Source organism: Archocentrus centrarchus, chromosome 15 (assembly GCF_007364275.1).
Source record: "Archocentrus centrarchus isolate MPI-CPG fArcCen1 chromosome 15, fArcCen1, whole genome shotgun sequence".
In the NCBI taxonomy this organism is placed as follows: Eukaryota; Metazoa; Chordata; class Actinopteri; order Cichliformes; family Cichlidae; genus Archocentrus; species Archocentrus centrarchus.
The window spans coordinates 19578210-19600113 of NC_044360.1; the positions used below are offsets into that span (position 1 = coordinate 19578210).

At 39.0% G+C, this 21904-nt stretch overlaps 1 protein-coding gene across 1 annotated transcript in view; it reads right to left on the minus strand.

Moving 5' to 3' along the window:
* khdrbs2 (KH domain containing, RNA binding, signal transduction associated 2) overlaps nt 1-16794 on the minus strand; it is a 68072-nt gene extending 51278 nt beyond the window's left edge. Inside the window, exons 1-2 of the mRNA XM_030748518.1 lie at nt 16473-16794; nt 4033-4160 (exon numbers count right to left, since the gene is read on the minus strand). Coding sequence (XP_030604378.1) covers nt 4033-4160; nt 16473-16563 — 219 coding nt within the window. The 5' untranslated portion in view covers nt 16564-16794. The remainder of the gene's footprint in view (nt 1-4032; nt 4161-16472) is intronic.
* Between the last annotated feature and the right edge of the window lie 5110 nt (nt 16795-21904).

Sequence of the window (21904 nt, forward strand, 5' to 3'; positions counted from 1 at the left end):
CCATGATGCACAAACATTCATTGAACTAATGTTTTTTCAGAAAATAAACATCTAATTTATACACTTCTAGAAATTATGCTCCATTTACCTCATGGTTCCAAGCTCTGCATTGCTTTCTTTCTACTTTTACTCATTCTCTTTGCAGGGCATACACTTGATCAAAGAGTTGCTTAATGGCAAATTATCATTAAATGAAAGTGCAGTATTACCAAGATGTTTAAGATAGTGACACTGCAGTCTTGTGGGGGTGCTGACTGTGCAATCAGGTCACAGAAGCTGTTGCTGGACAACTGTTTTGTCCCTATGGACTGCAGCTTTGCTTGCTGTGCAGCCCCTGGCACTCTCATTTTCACTACATGGAAACAAAAATTTTGAGCTTCTGTTTTGTACCTGTGAGTTTCATGTTTGTAATGATGAAAACATTTTTAATATATTTGTTATGTACCTCGGTGCTTCTCGGGTCTTTTTGACTGCAAGCTCCACTGATTTTCATTAACCATCTAATCAGAAGCAGACTCACACTTGGGACATGAAGTGAATGCAATTAATCAGCAGGTGGGATATAAAGCAGGACATACTCTATCTGTAGAAATTTAATTCGAGTTCCAGTTTTTAGTTTTCAGGAAGAAAATTGATGTTTCCACAAAATCCATATATAACAAAAAAGTCTCAATCACTTAACTTAACTGATGGGTGTCTATAGTACTGTAGGTGTCAATGCTCTTTACACTTATCCAAAAGCTAACATACAGAGAGGAGTATGCACCAAACTTTTCAAACTTCCAACATATTGCCTTTAAAAGCAGTATGTGTGCTCTAAATGAAATTGCAATTCAGCATTCACATTGAGGATTTTATTTTGAATGAAGATCCATCTTATTATTTGGATAATAGATGTGGCAAAAACAGAGGTACAAAACACATCTGAGTCTTTCTTTTTCCCAAGAAACCAATTCGGTCACCATTTTCAAAGAGTTGAAATCAATTTAAGTGAAGAGGTCCTGAACAAAGCTTAATTAGTTGCTTAATGCTGACCTGAGGAGGAAACAGCAAATTGATTTGTATGGAGTGTCCTGTGGGGCTCCTTGGACTAAAGCACGGCCTGTGCTCGTGACAGTTTTTAGATTCCCCTCTCCCTCTGACACCCTCAATTTTCTAGTCTTAATGAAATGCACATAAACCCCAAACTAGATTTAACGCATCACATGATGGTAAAGTATTAAATGTGCAAAAAAAGAAACAAGGACATGCACATCCAAAATGAAGGCTGGGTGCTGGAACAAAAAAATTTGTAAAGAGAAAAAAAGGGGTCTGCACACCGGCAAAGCTCCTAAACCACGTTTTTAATCCAAACAAATCTTAATAAGAAGTGGCGTTTTGGGCCACAAATTGCCCCTCTTCAGACTTAGCGAGAACAAAGCAGGACTCATCATATATGTACACAACACGTCATGTGATGGATGCTGCCCACCTATCAGAACGGAGGAAGGCAAAAAACACACGTGTATATAATCATCCATCAATTTCTTGGTCACAATGGATATAGAATTGCTTTATACTACAAAAAACAAACAAACTGCAAAATAATAGCAATTGTTTACAGAAACAGCCATTCATTCATAGGGCAAGAGGCAGGGTATACCCTGCACAAGGTCGCCAGCCTGTCGCAGGGCTAACACAGAGAGACAGACAACATTCACACCTATGGGCAATTTAGAATCACCAATTAACCTAACCCCTTTAACTGAATGTCTTTGGACTGTGGGAGGAAACGGGAGTACCCGGAGAGGGAGAACATGCAAATTCCACGCTGAAAGATCCTGGACAAGGTGGATTCAAACCTAGACCTTCTTGCTGTGAGGCAACAGTGCTAATCACCACGTCACCATGCTGCCCCCATCTACAGAAACAGCTATAAACAAGATGTTAATTTATCTCACTGCCTAAGTTAACATGTCTTACTCTATTTTTCAGAATACGAGAAGATACTGAATTTGATGCTGGCAGTGAAAACAGCATATTCCATTTGGTTATTCAGAATTAGGTTTTTAGAAGTAGGTGGTTCTGAATGTGGGATTAATATTATTCAGGTACTGGGAGCAGGATGTGTTCCAATATGCGTCTCAGTTAGGGTGGTGGTAAAACAGTTTTTTCCTGTCACTTGACTGTCATCTCTGTGTTGTGCACAAACTAGACACACGTTTCTTTTCAGGAGAAACACATTTAGTTTTGAACACTGTGGAAGATATCAGCAGGTGTTTGGATGTGTGGAAAATATGGCAGTGCTGACCTTTTCAAGAAAGCGGTTAGAGGAACGAAAGAAGGAGGCTGTGTTCCGAAATCACAGTTTGACAAGGTATATGTACACAAGACTATAAATTGTACGCTCATTTTCTTTAGCAGTGTAGCTTAGTAGGAACAGTGGATGCAGCATTAGAAGATCGTACACTGTGGCCATAAAGGGATGGACATGGTCAGCAGTAATACTCAAGTAGGCTGTGGTGTTTAAATGCTCCTCAGTTGGTACTCAGTGGCCCAAAGTATGCCAAGAAAATATCCCCCACACAACTGCACTGCCACCGCCAGCCTGAACTATTTATACAAGCCAGGATGGATCCATGCTTTCATGTTGTTTATGCCAAATTCTGACCCTACGATCCAAATGTTGCAGCGGAAATTAAGCTTCATCAGACCAGGCAACATTTTTACAATCTTCTATTGTCCAGTTGTGAACTGTAACCTTGGTTTCCTGTTTTGAGCTAACGTGAATGGCACCCAGTGTGGTCTTCTGCTGCTGTAGCCTATCTGCTGTAACGTTTGGTGTGTTGTGCATTCAGAACTTCTTGGTTGTAACAAGTGATTATTTGAGTTACAGTTGCCTCAGGTTGAAGCAGTCTGGCCATTCTCCTCTGACCTCAACAAGACATTTTCACCCAGAAAACTGCAGCTCACTGGATATTTTCTCTTTTGCTGACCGTTCTCCGTAAACCCTGGAGATGACTGTGTGGGAAAATCCCAGTAGATCAGCAGTTGCTGAAATACTCTGACCAGCCATTCTGATGTTTGAGCTTCAGCAGGTCATCTTGACCACGTCTACATACTTAAATGCATTGAGATACTGCCAATCACTACTGTGATTGGCTAATTAGATATTTATGTTACCAAACAGTTAAACAATAATAAAGTGACCAGTGGGTGCATATTTACTTTCATGAGATTTCCTTTTAAAGGAAGAGAGATGGGAGGTGGCGAGTATAAGTAACTATTCAAAATTCAGTCTATCATGTTCTCAAAATAAATATTATATAAACATGCTCTAACAAGGTTGAAAGTGGTCTGAATGGGAAAAAAAAAACCATAAAGTACTAACGTCACACAAATCTTTGGCCTTCACTTAAAACATGTAAGATTTGATATCTGAATGGCAGCTGGACATAATGCTGTTATGACAAAAAAAAAAAAAAGATAGTAAATATTAAATACAGTGTAAGTATGAAGTGTATTAAAAGCTTTTGCATGAATGTCTGAACTCAAGGGCAGTGGAGCTTTCCACGACTGCAGTGGCAGTACAGCCTTTTGCTGCTCCTCAAGCAGCTGTGTGTTGTTGCTTAGCTGCCTGACAGAGCAGCCTCATTAGGCCACATTGCAGACTTTGTCAGTACTGACGTTGCATAACTGAGACACAGAGCAGTGTCATGCGGTGATTTATGGTCACTGTTCCTCACTGTACCCTTGGGTGCTTTAGTCTGCTGAAAACTTTGGTTTTTGGTGACTGCATCAAAATAAACAGACACCATCCGCTGACTTTCTAATAGCCAGTTTGAGGCTCAGGGGGATTTTAGTGTAAGAAGCAGCAATTGTGAACAGGTGAAGACAACGGAGCGGAGACTAAAATATTACTAAAAATACTGAAACAATATCACACATGTTCTGTTCTTCTTGCACATCCCTCACAATTTCAAAATCTCTTGAACAGACTGCACATTAAATAAATAAATAAATAGGATCCCAAAGAGCTGTTATGTTTCTTACCTTTGGATACTGTTGGACTGGGATGAGGACTCTTTCAGAGAGCTTGATATTTTTATTGCTGATAATATCTAAGTATTTCTTGGTGTCGCCATCTTTTCTTAATTCGTCACCTTCATACTTTTCAATCTCTGCAGAGAAACAAAATAAGAAAAACAGATAAAAAAAAAAATAATGAGTTTATTATGCAACTGAAAAAGCATCAGCCAGTAAGCAACTGCATAATCACAGTGAAATAGTGTCATTTTAGACTGGGAACACATTAGGAGAAATTTAACTTACCATTGAATATTTTGCTGACTATTTCTTGTGTCAGCTGTAAATATGCTCACATTGCGCACTTAATAATAAAAGATAATCCAGCTGACTCCTGATATGTCCTTTCACATCAAGCCTTGCAATCTCATGATCTCAGTAATTCCAATCAAAATAACAATAGAGGCAGTCACACTCAGCTCACTCTACCTCACTTCATTACAAACTGAGCTCTTGCAGGCTGTCAGGAGTCTCTCCGCACAGCACAGGACTTATGCAGATGCTGGCTTAAAGATGTAAAACGGTTGATATTATCGGGTAAAAGCCATTCGGGGCGGTTAAGATTAGATCTCTGAAGTAAGATATTAAGATCCCTATTTGCAGATCATTGGTTTCAATCAAACTGCAGTGTTTCTCCTTATAAATCGCAAGCTAGGCAAATCTTGTTCAAATTGAGCCAATAGTCATTTTGTGCATTCCCAGCCTTATTGCAATGAGATGAGAGATGAAAGGTGGATATAGCTGCCCAGTTCGGCATACTATATCAGTTTGACAGGAACGGAAACACTTCCTGAACAATGATGTCTTTTGACAGTTTTTATAGCACTTGAACTCCAAGTACCCTTCTCTGCCACTAATTATCAATAAATTAACGGGGTGGCTGTGGCTCAGGATGTAGAGCAGGTCGGAGGTTCAATCCCTGGCTGCTCCAGTCTGCATGCCAAAGTGTCCTTGGGCAAGGTACTGAAACCCCGTGTTGCTCCCGTTGCGTTCATCGTTGTGTGAATGTTAGATAGAAAGCACTTAGATGTAGAAAGTGCTTATATGAACGCATGGGTGAATGAGACATGCTGTATAAAGCGCTTTGGGTGCTCATGTAGAGTAGAAAATCGCTATATAAGAACCAGTCCATTTAACAGTGAGTTTTTGCTGCACAGAAAGTGATGGACCTGACTACTGCTGAGTTTCTATATGGAAAGTCAAGAGTTTATTTAGAAAGGGTTTATTTAGCCCTTCAATACAGATATGTAAGGTTTTAAATTCAAATCGATGCATTAATTACCCTGACTGCGGAAAGAAATACATCCACTAAGTTGCTGAATCAACCTTTAAATCAAGTTAAATGTCTCAATTCAATCATGTGAATGTGCAAAGCTTTAGCTCAATGTTCCAGGTCTCTTAAATTTTAGAGTTATGTTAGCAGTTATAAAGTAAGACTAATTTTTTTTTTTTTTTGCTACTGCTGTGAATAACAAAGACCAAAATTCAACAGCCTGAAATGAACCAATTTCTTCCCACTCTACACATCCTCTGATTGTGCCTGATTGTCCGAGGAAGATCGTTTAAATTGGATCACGCTGTCTCTTCTCTCCTTTCGTGCAGTTGCTCTGAGATGACTCTCACCAGAGTTGCAGAACTATTGCAAAATACTGGAGTTCATGAAAACTGAGTGAGCTAAATGAGAGGATGCAGTGTTAAATAAAACATACCTTTTTTAGACGATTAAATAAGCTTTAATTAGTTTGTTTTACATAAGGATGTAAGAAAACAAGGTTTTGTTCATTACTTTGAAGTGATGATGTAATTATATTACACACAACCTTATATTTTTTTAATCAAATCACTAACACTTGCATCAAAAATTTGCAAAAGTATACTGTCAGATGTAACCCAGAGAGGCTGTGACAGGAAAGACGGTTTTATTCAAACCCAGCGAACACTGAGCAACGCTCACCCCAGACCTTCATCACCTGCCACTGAAAACAGACTGTAACTACTGCCGCTTGTTGAGAGCACTGGTAAACAAGACCCCTCAACCTTTTTATTTCCATCAACATAGCTGATTCACACCTCCTTATGTGACACTTTACAGCATACAAGTGTCCCAGATAACAGGAGCTAACAAAATATGGATTTGTAAAATAAAATTTTGCCAGAGGAGATAACAGACTGCAACCTGTGGTGTGTGCACACTTGCATATTTTAAACTACTTTGGCTTTTCATACAGTGGATAACAAATAGTAAAGCCAAAGATAAAAATAAAGAATACTGTTTAGAGAGGACAGTCTTTTTTTTTTTTTAGCTACACTAGCCATGTGTGATGTGATCTTCTCAGCAGAGTGCACAACGCACTGTAGTCTCTGTTTGTCCCTATTGGTGGCTCCAGCGTACCACACAGTGATGGAGGAGGTAAGGATGGACTCGATGATGGCAGTATAGAACTGCACCATGGTCCTTACTGGCAAGTTGAATTTCTTCAACTGCCGCAGGAAGTACATCCTCTGCTGGGCCTTTTTGATGACAGAGGTGATGGTGGGCTCCCACTTGAGGTCCTGGGTGATGGTAGTTCCCAGGAAGCGAAATGAGTCCACTGTGGTGATGGGGGGTGCCAGTTAGGATGATGGAGGGTAGAGGGATGTGTGCTTCCTAAAGTCCACTATAATCTCCACTGTCTTCTGGGCGTTCAGCACCAGGTTATTGTGGCTGCACCAGGACACCAGACGTTTGACCTCCATCCTGTAGGCCGACTCGTCCCCGTCTGAGATGAGTCCGATGAGAGTCGTGTCATCTGCAAACTTAATAAGCTTGACAGACTGGTGGTCAGAGGTGCAGCAGTTGGTGTACAGGGAGAAGAGCAGAGGAGAGAGGACACAGCCCTGAGGAGTGCCAGTGCTGATGGTCCGGGAGTCCGAGACATTCTTCCCCAGCCTCACGTGCTGCTTCCTGTTCGTCAGGAAGTCAGTGATCCACCTGCAGAGGGGATCAGGCATGTTCATCTGGGACAGCTTGTCTTGGAGGAGATCAGGGATGATGGTGTTGAAGGCAGAGCTGAAGTCCACAAACAGGATCCTGGCGTAGGTTTCATGGGAGTCCAGCTGCTGTAGGATGAAGTGCAAAGCCAGGTTGATGGCGTCGTCCACAGACCTGTTGGCTCTGTAGGCAAACTGCAGGGGGTCCAGAAGGGGGGCTGTGAGGGACTTGAGGTGGGACAGCACCAGATGCTCAAATGACTTCATGACCACAGAAGTCAGTGCCACAGGTCTGTAGTCATTAAGTCCAGTGATCCTTGGCTTCTTGGGGACAGGAACAATGGTAGGGGTTTCAAAACAGACAGGCAAGCGGCAAGCCTCCGCTGAGGAGTTGAAGATGTTCATGAACATCTTCCTGTCATCACCAATTGGTCGTAAATTGTACAAAGTTGTGATCCTTTGACTTTTCCTCTATTGGCACCATGTGGAAAAAACAAATCTACTGACACTCAGCTTTTGTGTGTCCATTGCTTGCTAACAAATGTTAGCTTGCTGATATTTAAAATGACAAACATCACCTGCTAGCCAGTCAACCATGTCGCTTAAAGACCTCAATTTCAATAAGCTTCAAGCATTAATGAGAAGATGTTCGGGTGTATGGAGGGGCCAAGAAAACATTGTTTGATAATAGATAGATGTTTTAAAACATGGAAAACTCTCAGTATCTTAGTTAAAGTATGTTGGTCATTTTGACGGGGGCAGACATAGAACAGCAGGCCTATAGCTTCCTGTAGCATGCTGTGTTCATTGTTTGTTCAACTGAAAAATCTCAGTTTGAAAGCTATTTTATTGGCCTTTATTTTGTTACAGTCACATTGAGTCGTTTTATTGTGAGAGACAAAAATATAATTGGGATAAAAATGACTGAAAACTAAATTATACAGACTCAGAGGATGATTAAATAGTCCTTTAAGTATTAATGTGGCTTGTACTTAGACAAAAGCTGAAATTTGCATTAAATGTAAGTTTCCTAAAACGATAATAACCAGGCTCATTTTCAGATAACATTTTCAGATGTTGTTAGAGGAAATAAGTTAACATTTTACTGTGATGGTTGTTCTTACTCTATGTTGCTTGTAGGGTGAAGATTGATGGGACAGACACTAATTCCGGTCAGCAAAATGCAGGTGAAACTAAAACTAAAAAAAAAAAGAGAGAGAAACCAAGCTTGCAATCTATAAATCCCGAGACACGCTCGCACTGATATCATCTTTGTCAAAGTAGCAGGAAGCAAACGGAGACTAAAGATCAGAGAAGCAAGAATGTGCTTTGAAGGTCACTGGTTATAGTCTGCACACAGGACAGAAAAAAAATCTCATTTGGGGAACTAAATGAGTAAAACACTCTCTATTGTGGTGCTCTTGATCTTCTTTGTTGCACTGCCCAAAACTGCTTCAGCAGAGCTTCTCAGAAGCCAAGACTGAAAAAATGTTGGTTTTACTGGGCAGCTAGTAGATAAAAGTGTACAAGTTGACAGGGTTTTGCTGAGTAAAAAAAGAAAATGCGCTCAGTCAGCCTGCTGTGGCTTAAGGTTAAATACATCTGCTGTATGTGACAACACAGAGCATCAACAGACACTGAGGAACAGTTTGAGGTTCATTTATCCTGGACACCATAAAGATGTCCTACAAACCTGTCTTCATAAATAAATCACCTAGTTTGTATTTGAAATTCAGATGTCAGATTTTGCAGCATTTTTTTTTCTCAGCAACTTGTTGCTCTGAGTAAACCATCTGCACCACCAGAAAACTTGATAAGAAACACTAAATGTGATCTTGTTTCAAAGCAAAGGGGGAAAAAAAGTCCATGTATGCCAAAAACACAATGACTGTCACAGACTTTGCTGCACAAGTTGAACTGATTCAAACCTCAAGAAATCTGAAATTCACTTCGAGCTTTGCTAAAAGTAAAAGTATCACCTACCAATAAAACAAGCATGTTAGCAGTTCGATAACATAAGAGGAATGCGGAACAAGGGCGATGTATCATTTGATGCTCGACTGTTTTTCCACACATTGTAACTTTACTGGCACTGATTCTCAACCTGGGGAATGCATACCCCAGAGGGCACATTAAAAGATTAGCTCAACTAATTAAAAAAAAGTAAATTACAAATTATTAAGAATTTAATGAACCTGAACAGGTTTAAGCAGAAAACAGCTAATTACAAGTGATGTATAAGCAGTTCTGTCAGACCACAGACTTGATATAAATAGCAAACATTCAACAAATGATTTATATTCATCCAGACATGAGTAAAATTGCTAAAAGTAAATTATAAAGAACCTTAAAGTAATGCACAAATTGGTGAAAAGCTGAAAATAATTGATGCCAAGCCTGTGGACTGCTTTCCTGGTTTCCAGTTGTTGTTGCCATATAGGCAACACAGCTAAATTATGCAGTTTGTTCTATTGCGGACTAGCATCCCTTAATAAAAAAGTGTGTACCAGCAGGTCTAGATGAATTTTGTTGAGATCATACTGTTCCTTTTTTTGCTGACTTTGTCTTGATGCTTTGTTGTTCTGATGTGCATAGAGAAAAACATGAATCCGAGAAAACAGACGTTTGGTGATAAAATGAGTCGCCACAATGAATCCAATCAAAATTAAAATCCTTCCACTTCTGCAGGTTTGATCAATTTGCAGATAAAGAAAAAGCATGTACATCAAGACATCCACCACACAGCAAGCTCAGGATGTCCTGGAATCTGACATGTGCTTTGTATAGACAAAGATTACACTCGGTAAGCATCCTCCTCTTTTCACTTCACTCACTTTTATTTTGCAAAGCTGCTGAAAGAATTCAAACCTTGAATAACCTGCAGACTGATTGATGAATATTAAAGAAATACTGCAGACAAAAATAGCTAGACAACATATCAGACTCTCACTTGCACAAGGTTTGGATGCTGGAGGTTGTATTTTCACTTTGTATGGATTTGAGCTGTTTCTGTACTTTACAGATGTGTTCTGCTTATTTCTTAGACATTTCCCTTAATCCATAAAATCTGCTGGAAAAGTCAATTAGTCTAAGATTAGAGACTTGCTGACTGATATTAAAATTCTCAAAAATGTTTGATTTGAGTAGTGGTGAACCAGTCAGTGCTGAATTGAGTGATTATTGCTTTTCGTGCTTTAGTGCATTGTGCGTATTGTTGAGTGCTCCCATTAGTTAGACAGCTAAATTAGTCACTGATTTCTTTTAGCTACTGAATTGTATATCTAAAATAATGACTTCACAATGGGTGCAAACATAAATCAGTGCAATTTCTCTCCAATAAGTGATTGCTTGTTCACGTCAAATACAGAAAGAGGTAGAAGTAGCGTTTTGCCCGGCCAGAATGAACCTAATGGGGGGGAATGAACAGCAAGACATGCAATTAGCTTTGGCACTTTTTCTCACTTTTGACCGATGAATATTAAAATGTTGGAAATGTGTTCCTCTGTTTGGCCACATGCTGTTTATGTGTTTTCAGCTGAGCTGCACTTAGGCAAATGCAGCAACTGCAGACAGTTTAAGTTGTAAATCTTCAGTGTAAGCATTGTATTTTCAGAATGTGTGAGGAAAGTGGAAAAAATCAATTACTAATCATACCATTTACATATGAAAAGCAAGAAAATGTGCATTTGAATCATGTCTCCTGACATGATTAAAGACAAGAAAAGACAAAAAAACTTATCATTTTGATAAAAGAAGATTTTCTTGTATTTTTGTACACTTTTTTCGGGGGTGGGGGGTGAATATTCTAATAGAATATTTGAGTTAAAAAACAGATTTGTATAGAGAAACAAACAAAGACCCTGATTTTTTGTTACATTTCTCTCTGTCTCATACTTCCTAATTTGGGAGTTCCCTGTATATGTGAACATTCAAGAGCCACAGTAATATAATCTGTTATCTAATATCTATTGTCTGAGTGCTGCGGCTTTGGCTCATTTCTGTAGCTCAGGATGCTAGTGACCTTGGAATTTAATCTTATTCGACCTATGCACTCATTGTAAGTCACTCTTGATAAGGTGTCGGTTAAATACTGAAAAATATAATTCCATGTCTCACTCGCCACTGAAATGTAATTTTGTGTCCTTTTGATAGGTCATAACACATGGGTGCTGTTTATCTGTCACTGCTAGGTGGGTCACTGCTGGATACCGAGCACGCTGTAATGGATGCACTGAAAATGTAAGCAACCATTTATAAACGAGAAAGAAAGATAAGTGAAAATCAATTTTTAGTGTTCATGGATATAATGGCTCTCTGTGGCAAAGTATGAACCACATCAGAATGTAAGATATATAGTGCAAAAGTTTTAGGGCACTTTGGATGTTTAGCTTCTTATCCATTTCCCCACCCCACCCCCTTTCATGATTCTGCAGCATGACAGTGAGCTCACACACACACACACAGCCTGAATCATAAAAAAACTACTTTCAGTAACAAGAAGAACGGGAAGCCCAATAGCACATGGTACATCCCAAGAAAACACAGAGACAGACTAAACCAACAGGAGAACTGTGGTAAGTTCTATAAAATGTCTGGAACAACCTACAAGCCAAGTCCCTTAAAAACTGTGTGTAGTACCTAGAAAATAAAGGGTATTGTTTTCAAAAAGTGAGCTTTATTGTACACCAAAAGTGATCTCAAAAACACATAAAAAAAAACACTGCTTAATTTAACAAAACTGTATCTTAATAAACTCTCCTAACCAAATAAGCATGAAGTCAATCACATATCAGCAGAGTAAACCATTTTTAATACAAAGGGGGAACCCATAGAGACAATAACTAAAGTTAATACAAAGAAACCCCATTCCTCCCATGCTGTCACAGCAGATGGTTCAGTCCATTTGGTTAGCCTCTGCTTTTCTATCAGCACCACTTTCAATCTCTTCTTTAGTTCAAACCAGGAAGGACTGGAACAGCACACAGGTAAATCACAAAGGTAAGAGAAAAAGCAAGTAATGCAACCTCTATAAATCAGTAACAAAACAATGCAAACCTAAAGTATGCACCACCATTTAGAATACAGTGTAGTGCTGTAATGTGTATTGGAACAAATTAATCATCTTCCTTTGGCTGCTCCCTTTAGGTGCTGCCACAGTGGATCATCTGCCTCCATCTCACCCTATCCGTTGCATCTTCTTCTGTCACACCAATCCTCTGTGGCCTTCCTCTTTTCTTCCTGCCTGGCAGCTCCACAGTCAACATCATTTGTCCAATATATCCACTATCCCTCCTCTGCACATGTACAAACCATCTCAGCCTTACCTCTGTAACTTTGCCTCCAGACCACTCAACCTGAGCTGTCCTTCTGATATACTCATTTCTAATCCTGTCCCTCCTGGTCTTTCCCAGTAAAAGTATAGTCTACCATCTCCAGCTGCACCTCCTGTCTTCCTGTTAGTGCCACCATCGCCAAAGCATACATCACAGCAGGTCTCACTACCATCCTAAACAAATTCAGCTACTTAACTAAAAAAACTGTCTGTCATGTAACTCCAGAGACTGCAAATTCCCTTAAATGTGGGAATGCTGTGGGAGAGTGAAACTGAAATCTGCATATCTGTGGATCAATATTACCAAATTATTAATTCAATTGTCTGGCACTGGATACAACCACCACAGGTTGTTTTCACCAAATGTTAAATTTCTTTGTTCCATTTTATCCATTGTATCCATTAATAAACACTAATTAATCACAATTTTATATTAAAAAAAAAAAAAAAAAAAAGCATCCTATACATACATTTGAGGAAAGCTTTTACCACAATATATACTCTAATTGTATTCTTATCTATGCAAAAAGCAGGATTTATAACATATCTCCTTACTTATTGAAGAACATTTTTGAAGGTTGATATTTCAATTGCTATTTCATTCAGATTGGTCCATTATCTCAACAAAAGATAAAAAGTTATTGCCCAAAGTGTGTCACGGGTTTATTATTTTTTAACATACCTTTGATAGAACACATTAACATCAGCCCAGAGACTTTTATACAGTACAGTTTGCCTTTACATTTACAGTACAGTGTGCTGGAAAAAGTCCAGCACAGGGCTCAGTTGAAAACTTGAGTGCTCAAACACTAATAACAGTGGATAAATGTAAGGTGAAAATAAACAGAGTGAGTAGAAAAGTTGTACGTGAAGCAGATTAAAGAGTGTTTTGAGCTCATGTGATGGTTCACATTAAAAGAAGACTCTGCACGGGGATTTTAAGCAGCAGTCCAAATATATGACTCATTGATTCTTGATTAAACAAGAAAAATGGTGTATTTAAATGGTGTGAAAGCACTGTGTTGAAATTAACAGCTCTAAGTACATTCCTGTGTGCTTCCTGTCTAATATTTTACTTGGCACAGTGGTGGGCCTCTTCCATATCTATGTTCTGATTTGATTCAGAGAAGTCTACATCTTTCAAATTTCATGCAGATTTTATTTGCATTGTCACTCTCGTCAGCAGCACTTGTGATGGTATTTGAGATATATACCCTTTACAATGCTTAGTGACAATGCAAACTTTATCTTGTCATGGAGAAATGCCTCCTTCAGAAATGGAATAACGGAGTATTCTTAACAGTCAGTTTTCCTGACTGTCTTGCTGTCTGCATTGCCTGCCACCTTATTAGAAATCCCATTGGTTTTCGTGGCAAGATGAGGCTGCATGGCATGTAGGCGAGCCTTACAAAGAAAACCACTGGGATCTATTAAAGGCTTGCCTTTCTTTACACTGACATGAGCCCACTTTCAAACCAGCTACACAGCTGATTTAGGCAGACGAAACTTAAAGTGCAAAACTTGAAGGAACTGACTCTTATCTGTCAATCTGAGGAATCATTAGCCTCGTGCAACATGTCCAAGAAAAAAACAGTGCAGGGGGAAAAAGTGAAGGCAAGTTGCATCAATTTTAAAATACTATGCATACTGTATTCACTGTGTAATACACAAGTCTATTCAACTATTCTATTTAACAGCCCTCATAAGAAGAACCTTCATAAGAGGAAGCTTACATTCAGCTCTAAAAGAGAATTATCCCCACCCACCCTTAGTTTACAGCCGGGGACTGGAGCTTTGTTCCAAAGAGTTTTGAATCAGCTCAAAGAAAGAAAAATGGTTTTAGAGGCAACATTACTCAAACACAAACAGTAAATAATTCATTTCATAAATATGGAGATGCTAACTGTGACCATGGTTAATCCATGCTATGCAGTTGATTGTGCATGATGTGTATAATGCAGGATTACATGCTTTGCTATTCAGTGATAAATAGCTGCAAATCTATAAATCTGTAAACGTGGTTTGTCTTCTTGTCCACTGATACGCGGGATTCTGCATTATCCATGAGCATAGACTGACAACACAAGATAACAAGTCTTGTGCTGAACATTTTTTCACATGCTGTCCATGGTTGATTGTGTTGGGCATTGCAAGACTGACTGAACTGACAGTTTATTATACTGATTGTCCACTTCTGTGTTTGATGAATACAAAGAAGTTTCTTTACTGACCTTGCAAATAAGATTTTTCTCAGAGAAATAGATTGCAATGTACTGTATTGCGGTGTATTGTATTTTGTTTCCAGTATTATACTGTAATACTGAAGACTGCATTGAACTGTATTGTTAATTACAGGGGAACGTAGTCCCCCAGTTTATCTGTTATTAATTCTTAAAACTGCAGAAAAAAAGACAAAAGTCACTTAAAAAAAATGCAGACATGACCTCATGTAAATGTGATAATTGCTGCTCACGGTGGTGGATGGCATTCTTTGTTGGCATTCTTTCTATTTGAGTTAGGCTTGAGTACATCTGGCAAAGCATACTGTGTGACAGATCTGCATCCCAGTTAGCGACAAGAATGGGACTGTCAGGTGTCTCATCAACACATTTCAACAAGAAAGCTCAGAGGGCAGAACGCTAGAGCCCACGCCCAGCCCAGCAGCTTACTAATTAACACAGAGTGTGATTTCATGTTTTTAAACAAACATGTCATAACCTGAAATTAGCATACAAGCATGATGTAATAAATTCATTAAATCAGCTCAGAATCACCAGTGAATGTTACACAGGAAAAACAGTAGAGAGCATTTCACTAAAGGCTTACAGTCATGCAACATAAGACAGCATTTTATGTTTCGTTTGGTCATTTTATCGCTGATATACCATGTTTCACACAAGAATACAATACTGCCTGGTTTGCTTGCTTTCATGTTTGCTTTGTCTTGCCTCTGATATAAAGTAAGTCCAACAAACACCCCCACCCCACCCCCATGCAGGCTAACCCATTTACATTTATAACTGTCATTCCTCCATTCACTTCAGTAATGTGTCACTCAAACCTTTATCCGAGCACTACACATCAACCTGGCCTGTGCAATTATGGGAAGAGAGAGTCTCCGAGAAAATGCAAAAGTTGCATCTCTGCGCTGAATGAGCTGAGCTGAGTTTTTTTTTTTTTTTGTGTTTGCTTTGAGGTGACACACTTCCTATCAGAAGTGACACATTCTCAGCATGTGAATGAGACGAAGGCTACAAAGTACTTTAAATGCTGCAGGCTGATTGCAGCACTCTGTTGACATACAGTAAAATTATTCCAGGGGAAAGGCTTTACAACATGTTTTGGTGACATTTCCTGTTCTCTATTACCTTGATGGCATTTATCATGTAAGATGAGGTGTGCATGTATCAGTTTTCTTTCATGTATCTTGTCTTTCATGATGCAATTATTACAAACACTTAGATTTTAGCCTCCAAGGTTTATCTCATGTGGAATGGTTAAAATATTAGAGAAGTGATATTTGGTTTAGTAAAGAAATTAACACACACTTCACACCTTTTAAATGATAAGCTGGTAGTGCCCAGTATTTTAAGATGAGTAACAACACAGTCAGCTTAATACTGCAGTATGATTTTTTGGATTAACAAATCCTACACCTTTTTGATTTTTTTTTTTCCCTGAAGCCAGGATGAAATGCGCTGGGAAGCGTTTCACTTTATTTTCTGTGAGCCAGCGCATTGATCTTGGAGGACAGGGGGAGCGGGGGGTGGGGGTGTTTACAATAACCCCCTCTGACTCTACACATACTTTAGTGTCTCTGCTCACAGCATTTCCTCACTGGAAGTTTTGGGAAAACCCAACAAAAGTTCCTTACTACAGTCGAAGAGCAGTGTCTACATTAAACGCACAGCACAGAGAAATCACTGACATCACGCAAACGCTAAAAGTCAAGGCAGATGTGTTCAAAAAAGCCCACAACAGCTCACAGTACTGCCCCAAAATTGAACGCAATTGTGACTTTACGTTAGAATGAACATCGTGACCAAGTCCAACATTCAGAATACATTAGACTTGAAAGAAAAAAAAAAATGTATACCTGACTTACCTTCTGCAAGCAGGCGCACCGCATGCACAAAGGAGGGGTCCAGGCTGTTTTTCTCGGCCACCAGCTCAGGTAGGTGCTTATCTGGATGCATCTTTATTACAGCGGACCTCTTCACCGGCAGTGCAGGTGAGACGACAGGAGTGTTGAACGTCACAATGCAACTGTAAACCTTTCCGCTCCTGCTTTTTGGTAGCTGTAGTCTACCAGTGTTAATGAAGAACACCAGCAAAACCCGCTCCAAAAATTAATCTTCCAGTGTCTCCCGAGATCCTTTACTGGGGACTAATTTGTAATTCAAAGGTGTGAGCCCATCTCTGCTACCGCTGCCTGCTGCCTCTCCTCGGCACCCCGCCAGACTCAGTGGGTCTGCAGATCGCGCTGCTCCCCGCCCCTCAGCAACATTATTGGCCATATTCTGGGACTGGCGCTGCTGAAACACCAAGAAAGGTCCCTGCTGGGCGAATACCAAATGCTCAATGTTCTTTAAGGGAATGGCTTTAAAAAGATGAGGTTGCGTTTGGTAGGTCCCTGAAATAATGTTTTAATTGAAATTTTTTCATTAATATTGGATAGAGTATCCCATAAAGAATAAATAAAGCGTTGCTAGTAAACTTTTGTCATGCTTAGAGACTGTACCATATAAATGTTGCTTAATTATATGGGTTTCTATGTGGCCTGTGAGTTTCAAAGTAATTACAAAGTCACCGCAAAGTTACCCGCGGGCATTCACCTGTGAGGGGCAACACAGCTGTAGTTAATGCGTCGCTGTTCGTGGTGCTGAACACTGCCTGCTGACTGATTTCTTTCGTATGTGCTATGATTTTTCATTAGATGTGGGCTATTCTGAATTACAGCATGCTACCGTTCAAACTCCAAATAACACGATCCGCTCCATTATCTCCATTACACACTCCAGAGGAAGTTTGGCTCTATTGTTACATAGCAAATCATATATCACAAACTATACATTTTAAATAATATAGTACTCAATAGTTTTGTCATGCTACTTAATGAACTCGTCTCAAGCAAATATGCATAATGCATAATATAGACCTGATCTTTCCCCTACGTCCTCGAAATTGTATGCCCTCTTTTGGCTGGCGGAGGTCAACTCTAGTAGAGCTTCAGCTGCTTACAAATGGATGGCAGAGATGGCTTAAAGAAGCTTTAATATAAATAGATATTTAATAATAAAGTGAATTCTTCATTTAGTCATCAAGAGGCAGTGTCAGTGGTGTCAGCACTGTAAGCATGAATGTTTATATCTCATCAAATGCCTCTCTTGTCCCCAAGCTATGGTATTGACTTGAATCCAAAAGTCATCTTAGGCACAGCATGCAGGCTGCTTTACTTACTCACAAATTAGATATGAGCAGATGAGGCTGGTGAACGACCAATTCTAGCTCCACTTGACCTTTAGAGTTGTTTCTCCCCACGCTGATCAGAATCATAAAGGCTGCATGGGGGCTACAGACGGCAATGCTCTGTGAATAGGAGTTAATTATGTTCATAGTATTTATGTTTCTTCTCCATTCTCGTAGAATTTAATATCTTGTGAGAAACAAGCACATTTGTCTTGGAAATGTAATGCTGTTGTTTTGGGTGTTTTGGGTTGCTCTGCAGTCCATTAATGACTGCAAATATCCATAAAATTGAGCCAACAGTTTCTTTCATTTAAACTGTATATCGGCATTGAAGATTACAGAATATGACTTTTTTATGGGGTTTTTTGGGTGGTGATTTAAAAAAACTGTTTTAGAGGCCAGAATGCCCATGAGGCTTTGTCTGACAGAACTACTTCATTAATCTGCTTATTTCTGTGATGCCAAACAGGCCTTAAAGGAGTCAGTATTGATTAAAACTTCACACTTACATCCCTTTTCCATTTGTTTTTCATTAAGTTGCTCTCTCTATGAAATCAGACACAGCTTTATTTTTCTTCTTGAAAGCCTAAAACAAGCAGCTATGCCCAAGTTGGCCAGTACTGTCTTTGCATTTCATGCTCGCTGGACCTTCACTGATTTAATTCCATTCAATAAAATGATTTATGACAGTGTTAATGCAAATCATGCTGCTGTTGCTGTGACTATTAATGGTAATAGGGGTTATGATGGTTAATGTGTTTCAGCCTTGTGAGCCTATAGTATGTTTGTAGATGTAGACTAATGCAGGCAGGCTGAAACAGAAAAAAAGAGATTCTACCACAAACACACACACACATGCACGCACGTGTAAAAAGCCCATAAGCAGCTTTTTATAACCTATACTTTGCCTCTTTTTAAAATTAAGAAACATCTGTAGGCTGTGTGAGTAAGTGCAAGCAAAATGATTGCTGGTGTCATCGCAATGAGATGGAACCAAGTGCAAAATTGAATCAACACAAGAGTTAAAATTGGCAGTTGTTCTTGCTGCCACTTGAGGTTGGCTCCAAAAGCAAGTAAACCATAAACTTGTATATTAAAAGCCCCAATTTTATTGCATAAAAAACACATTTACAGCCCGTTAGATAGGATAGTTTTCCACTTTATTGGAATTGTATGGCAGGTAAATTTGTTCTAACTCATTCATATGGACATTGGAAAGATTTGAAATTAGAGATGTGGCTGGTGCACTGACACGGGCCTCACATTCATTAATTTGAGACACTGACCTGGTGACATCATCCATTGATTTCTGAAGTCCCATTTTGAAGCCTGGACATTAGCTTTTTCACCATCACCATCTTAGTTTAAAAAGAATGGATGTGACAAGGAGGGGCGGGTCTGATTGACAAGTCGTCAGCCAATGAGAATACTATGGATAATGCTCCTTTTTGAAACATAATATAACCAAGATTTAAAAAATAGACATATTTCACATGACCCAAAATAATCAAATCAGCCCATAAATTTATTGAGAAAGTGTTTATTTTACAAAGGTAAAGACAGAAAGTCTTCCATAGACTTCTTTTGAGGTTTGACCAACATGTGACCATTAAACATGTGACCATTAAACATTAATTTGTCCAGCATTTTGGGATGTGTGACAATCACGGTCACAGTGTAGGATCAAGTGAATAAGGCACTGATCAACAAACCTAGAGAGTGATCATTGACCACCTGGCGTCCACCAGGTGGTGGAAGGAAAATTGTATATTCCCTGACTGGTTGTTGAAAGTTAAAGGTAGTCACTGGGAAAACTATTGCTAAAGCCCCAGTCACACAGGCCTACAGACTGGTCAGTGATCCCCTGGTAACCACCTGTCACTAGGGAAAAATATAAATTCCCCAACTGGTTAGTGAAAACCTCCTTGTGATTTCTTTGGTTGCATATTGCTTCGGTCATAGTTTGATTGAAAGTGACTGACTTCTCTGCAGACACTGACCAGCTGCTCTCCAAACCGTAGTGAAACTGTGAAATATGCAACACAAACTAGAAATGTGGATCATTGGCCCAAAAGTAAAAGTTTTGCCTTTTGAAACATGTTGGCTGCAACACTCAGGCACAACTTTTACTCTGAAGGCAAAATATCTCCACTTCTGTTTTGCTTTGCACTTTTTCAAATCTTATTAGTTTACAAGCATTTGCAGATAAACATGATAAACTACTGGCAACCATGACAGTTTGCTAGCAACCAAAGGAAACACTAGGAGGTTTTTGGTGTAGCACCTGTTTTGCAACTGAATTCATCCAGTGAGAGCAAGTGCAACCTCCAGGAACCACTGCCAACCTGTCAGGGATTACAACTTTTCCTAGCAACAGATGGTGGGATCACATCCAATATGGTAGACAACTCTTGTGCAATGTGCTGGAAACTATGTCCATGTTTTAAATCTATGATGTCACGTTGGTTACATCCATCTTTTATTTACAGGCTATATATATAAAGAAGGAGGAGAACTTAAACTTAAAATCCTTGTAACTTAGAAGATGGAACTGTGGGGTATGTTTGTTTGTTTGATTTTTGTTTTGTTTTGTTCTGTGCTCTGCTGTTTTGCTTTCTTATTAAGCTTTTTAAAAGGTTTTGGTGTCTAACTCTAACCAAACAGTAAGTAAAAATTAATCTTTAAAATGGTCCCACACTACATTCAAACCCAGTTACCTGCTTGAAAGATGTTATTTTTATTTTTTTTTAAGAGATTACTTTTATCAGACTGCAACATGTCTGATACAAATTTTGAACTGACACTACAGTTTTAATATCAACTTTTCCTCTTGATTTGATCGTAACTTGTATGACTCTTTACATGCAGTCTATGCGTTTGATGGACACTTACAGCCCTCTAGTGCTCAAAGTGCGACATTGTACGTTGTACTGATAGACTGGTAAACACTAAACGCAAGAGAAACACGAGAACACTTCGGGGTAGCCTAAAATTTGACTAGAAAAATCAGGTTAAAAAATCAGTGCGTTGTGCCTGCTAGAATTCTTAGCTCCTGTAGTTTGCTTTAATCACTTCTCAACTTTTCGGGGATCTACATTTTTTAAAGGCAATATTTTAAAGTTTGTTTCTAATTTTCTGTATAAATAAGAAATTAAAGAGTCATTTTATTCTAGTTTATCTGCTTTTTTGTTTTTTGTTTTTTACTGCAGTTATTTCGTTTTCAATTTATTTGGGGGGATTTTTTTTTCCCATTAATTTAAGAAATTCTGCACCCTACATAATATATCTCATTAGCCTGTTACATAAGCTGCAGGTGGCGATAACTAGCCGCTGTGAGCATGCTGAACACTTGTTATGTTGACCATTTGATAAACTCTGTCCTCTTTCTGCCCTGTTTTAGCCCCGCCTTTACCAAGCCAAGCTCAAGAATCCAAAAATTCCGACTTTCTGACTTTCAAAATAAAACCACATTAAATTACATCAACGCTGGCTGTATAATTGGCTAAACAGAGTTCTCATTGTTTTTATTCAGTGAATGGCGAATATGAGATGTAAATTGTTTTAATACGCCATGGGACATCTAGACCTGCCAAATATTCGGTTCATAATTACTATGTGTCTGATTATTTACGTTTCCATGCATCTTTTACTCAAGGGTAGTTTTGTGTGAAAATGTGAGAAAAAGCAAACAGCAGCAACAGAAATGTGTGCGAGACAGGAAGTCTAAAGGGTCTGAGGTAGAAGGTAAGATTTGTTTCTTATGTGGTTGCCATTGTTTCTTTTTTAATAAGCATGCATAAATGGCTCGTTATATGTATATTATAGGCATCTACTGTAACTGCATGGATGGTGGTTAATTTTTATGCAACCTTTTATTTTACTGATCTTTGAACTTGCACATAAGTAGGATTATCCTGAATATAAGGTGACAATATAAAAAAATTGTATCAAGCTGAACCATTCAACGTTGGGCTCGTTTTGCTTAATGGTGGCGAGGATTTAATTTTGAAAAGCTTGTCGGAAGTCTTGTCTTGAATATGGATATACTATCGAACTTGACATCAGTGT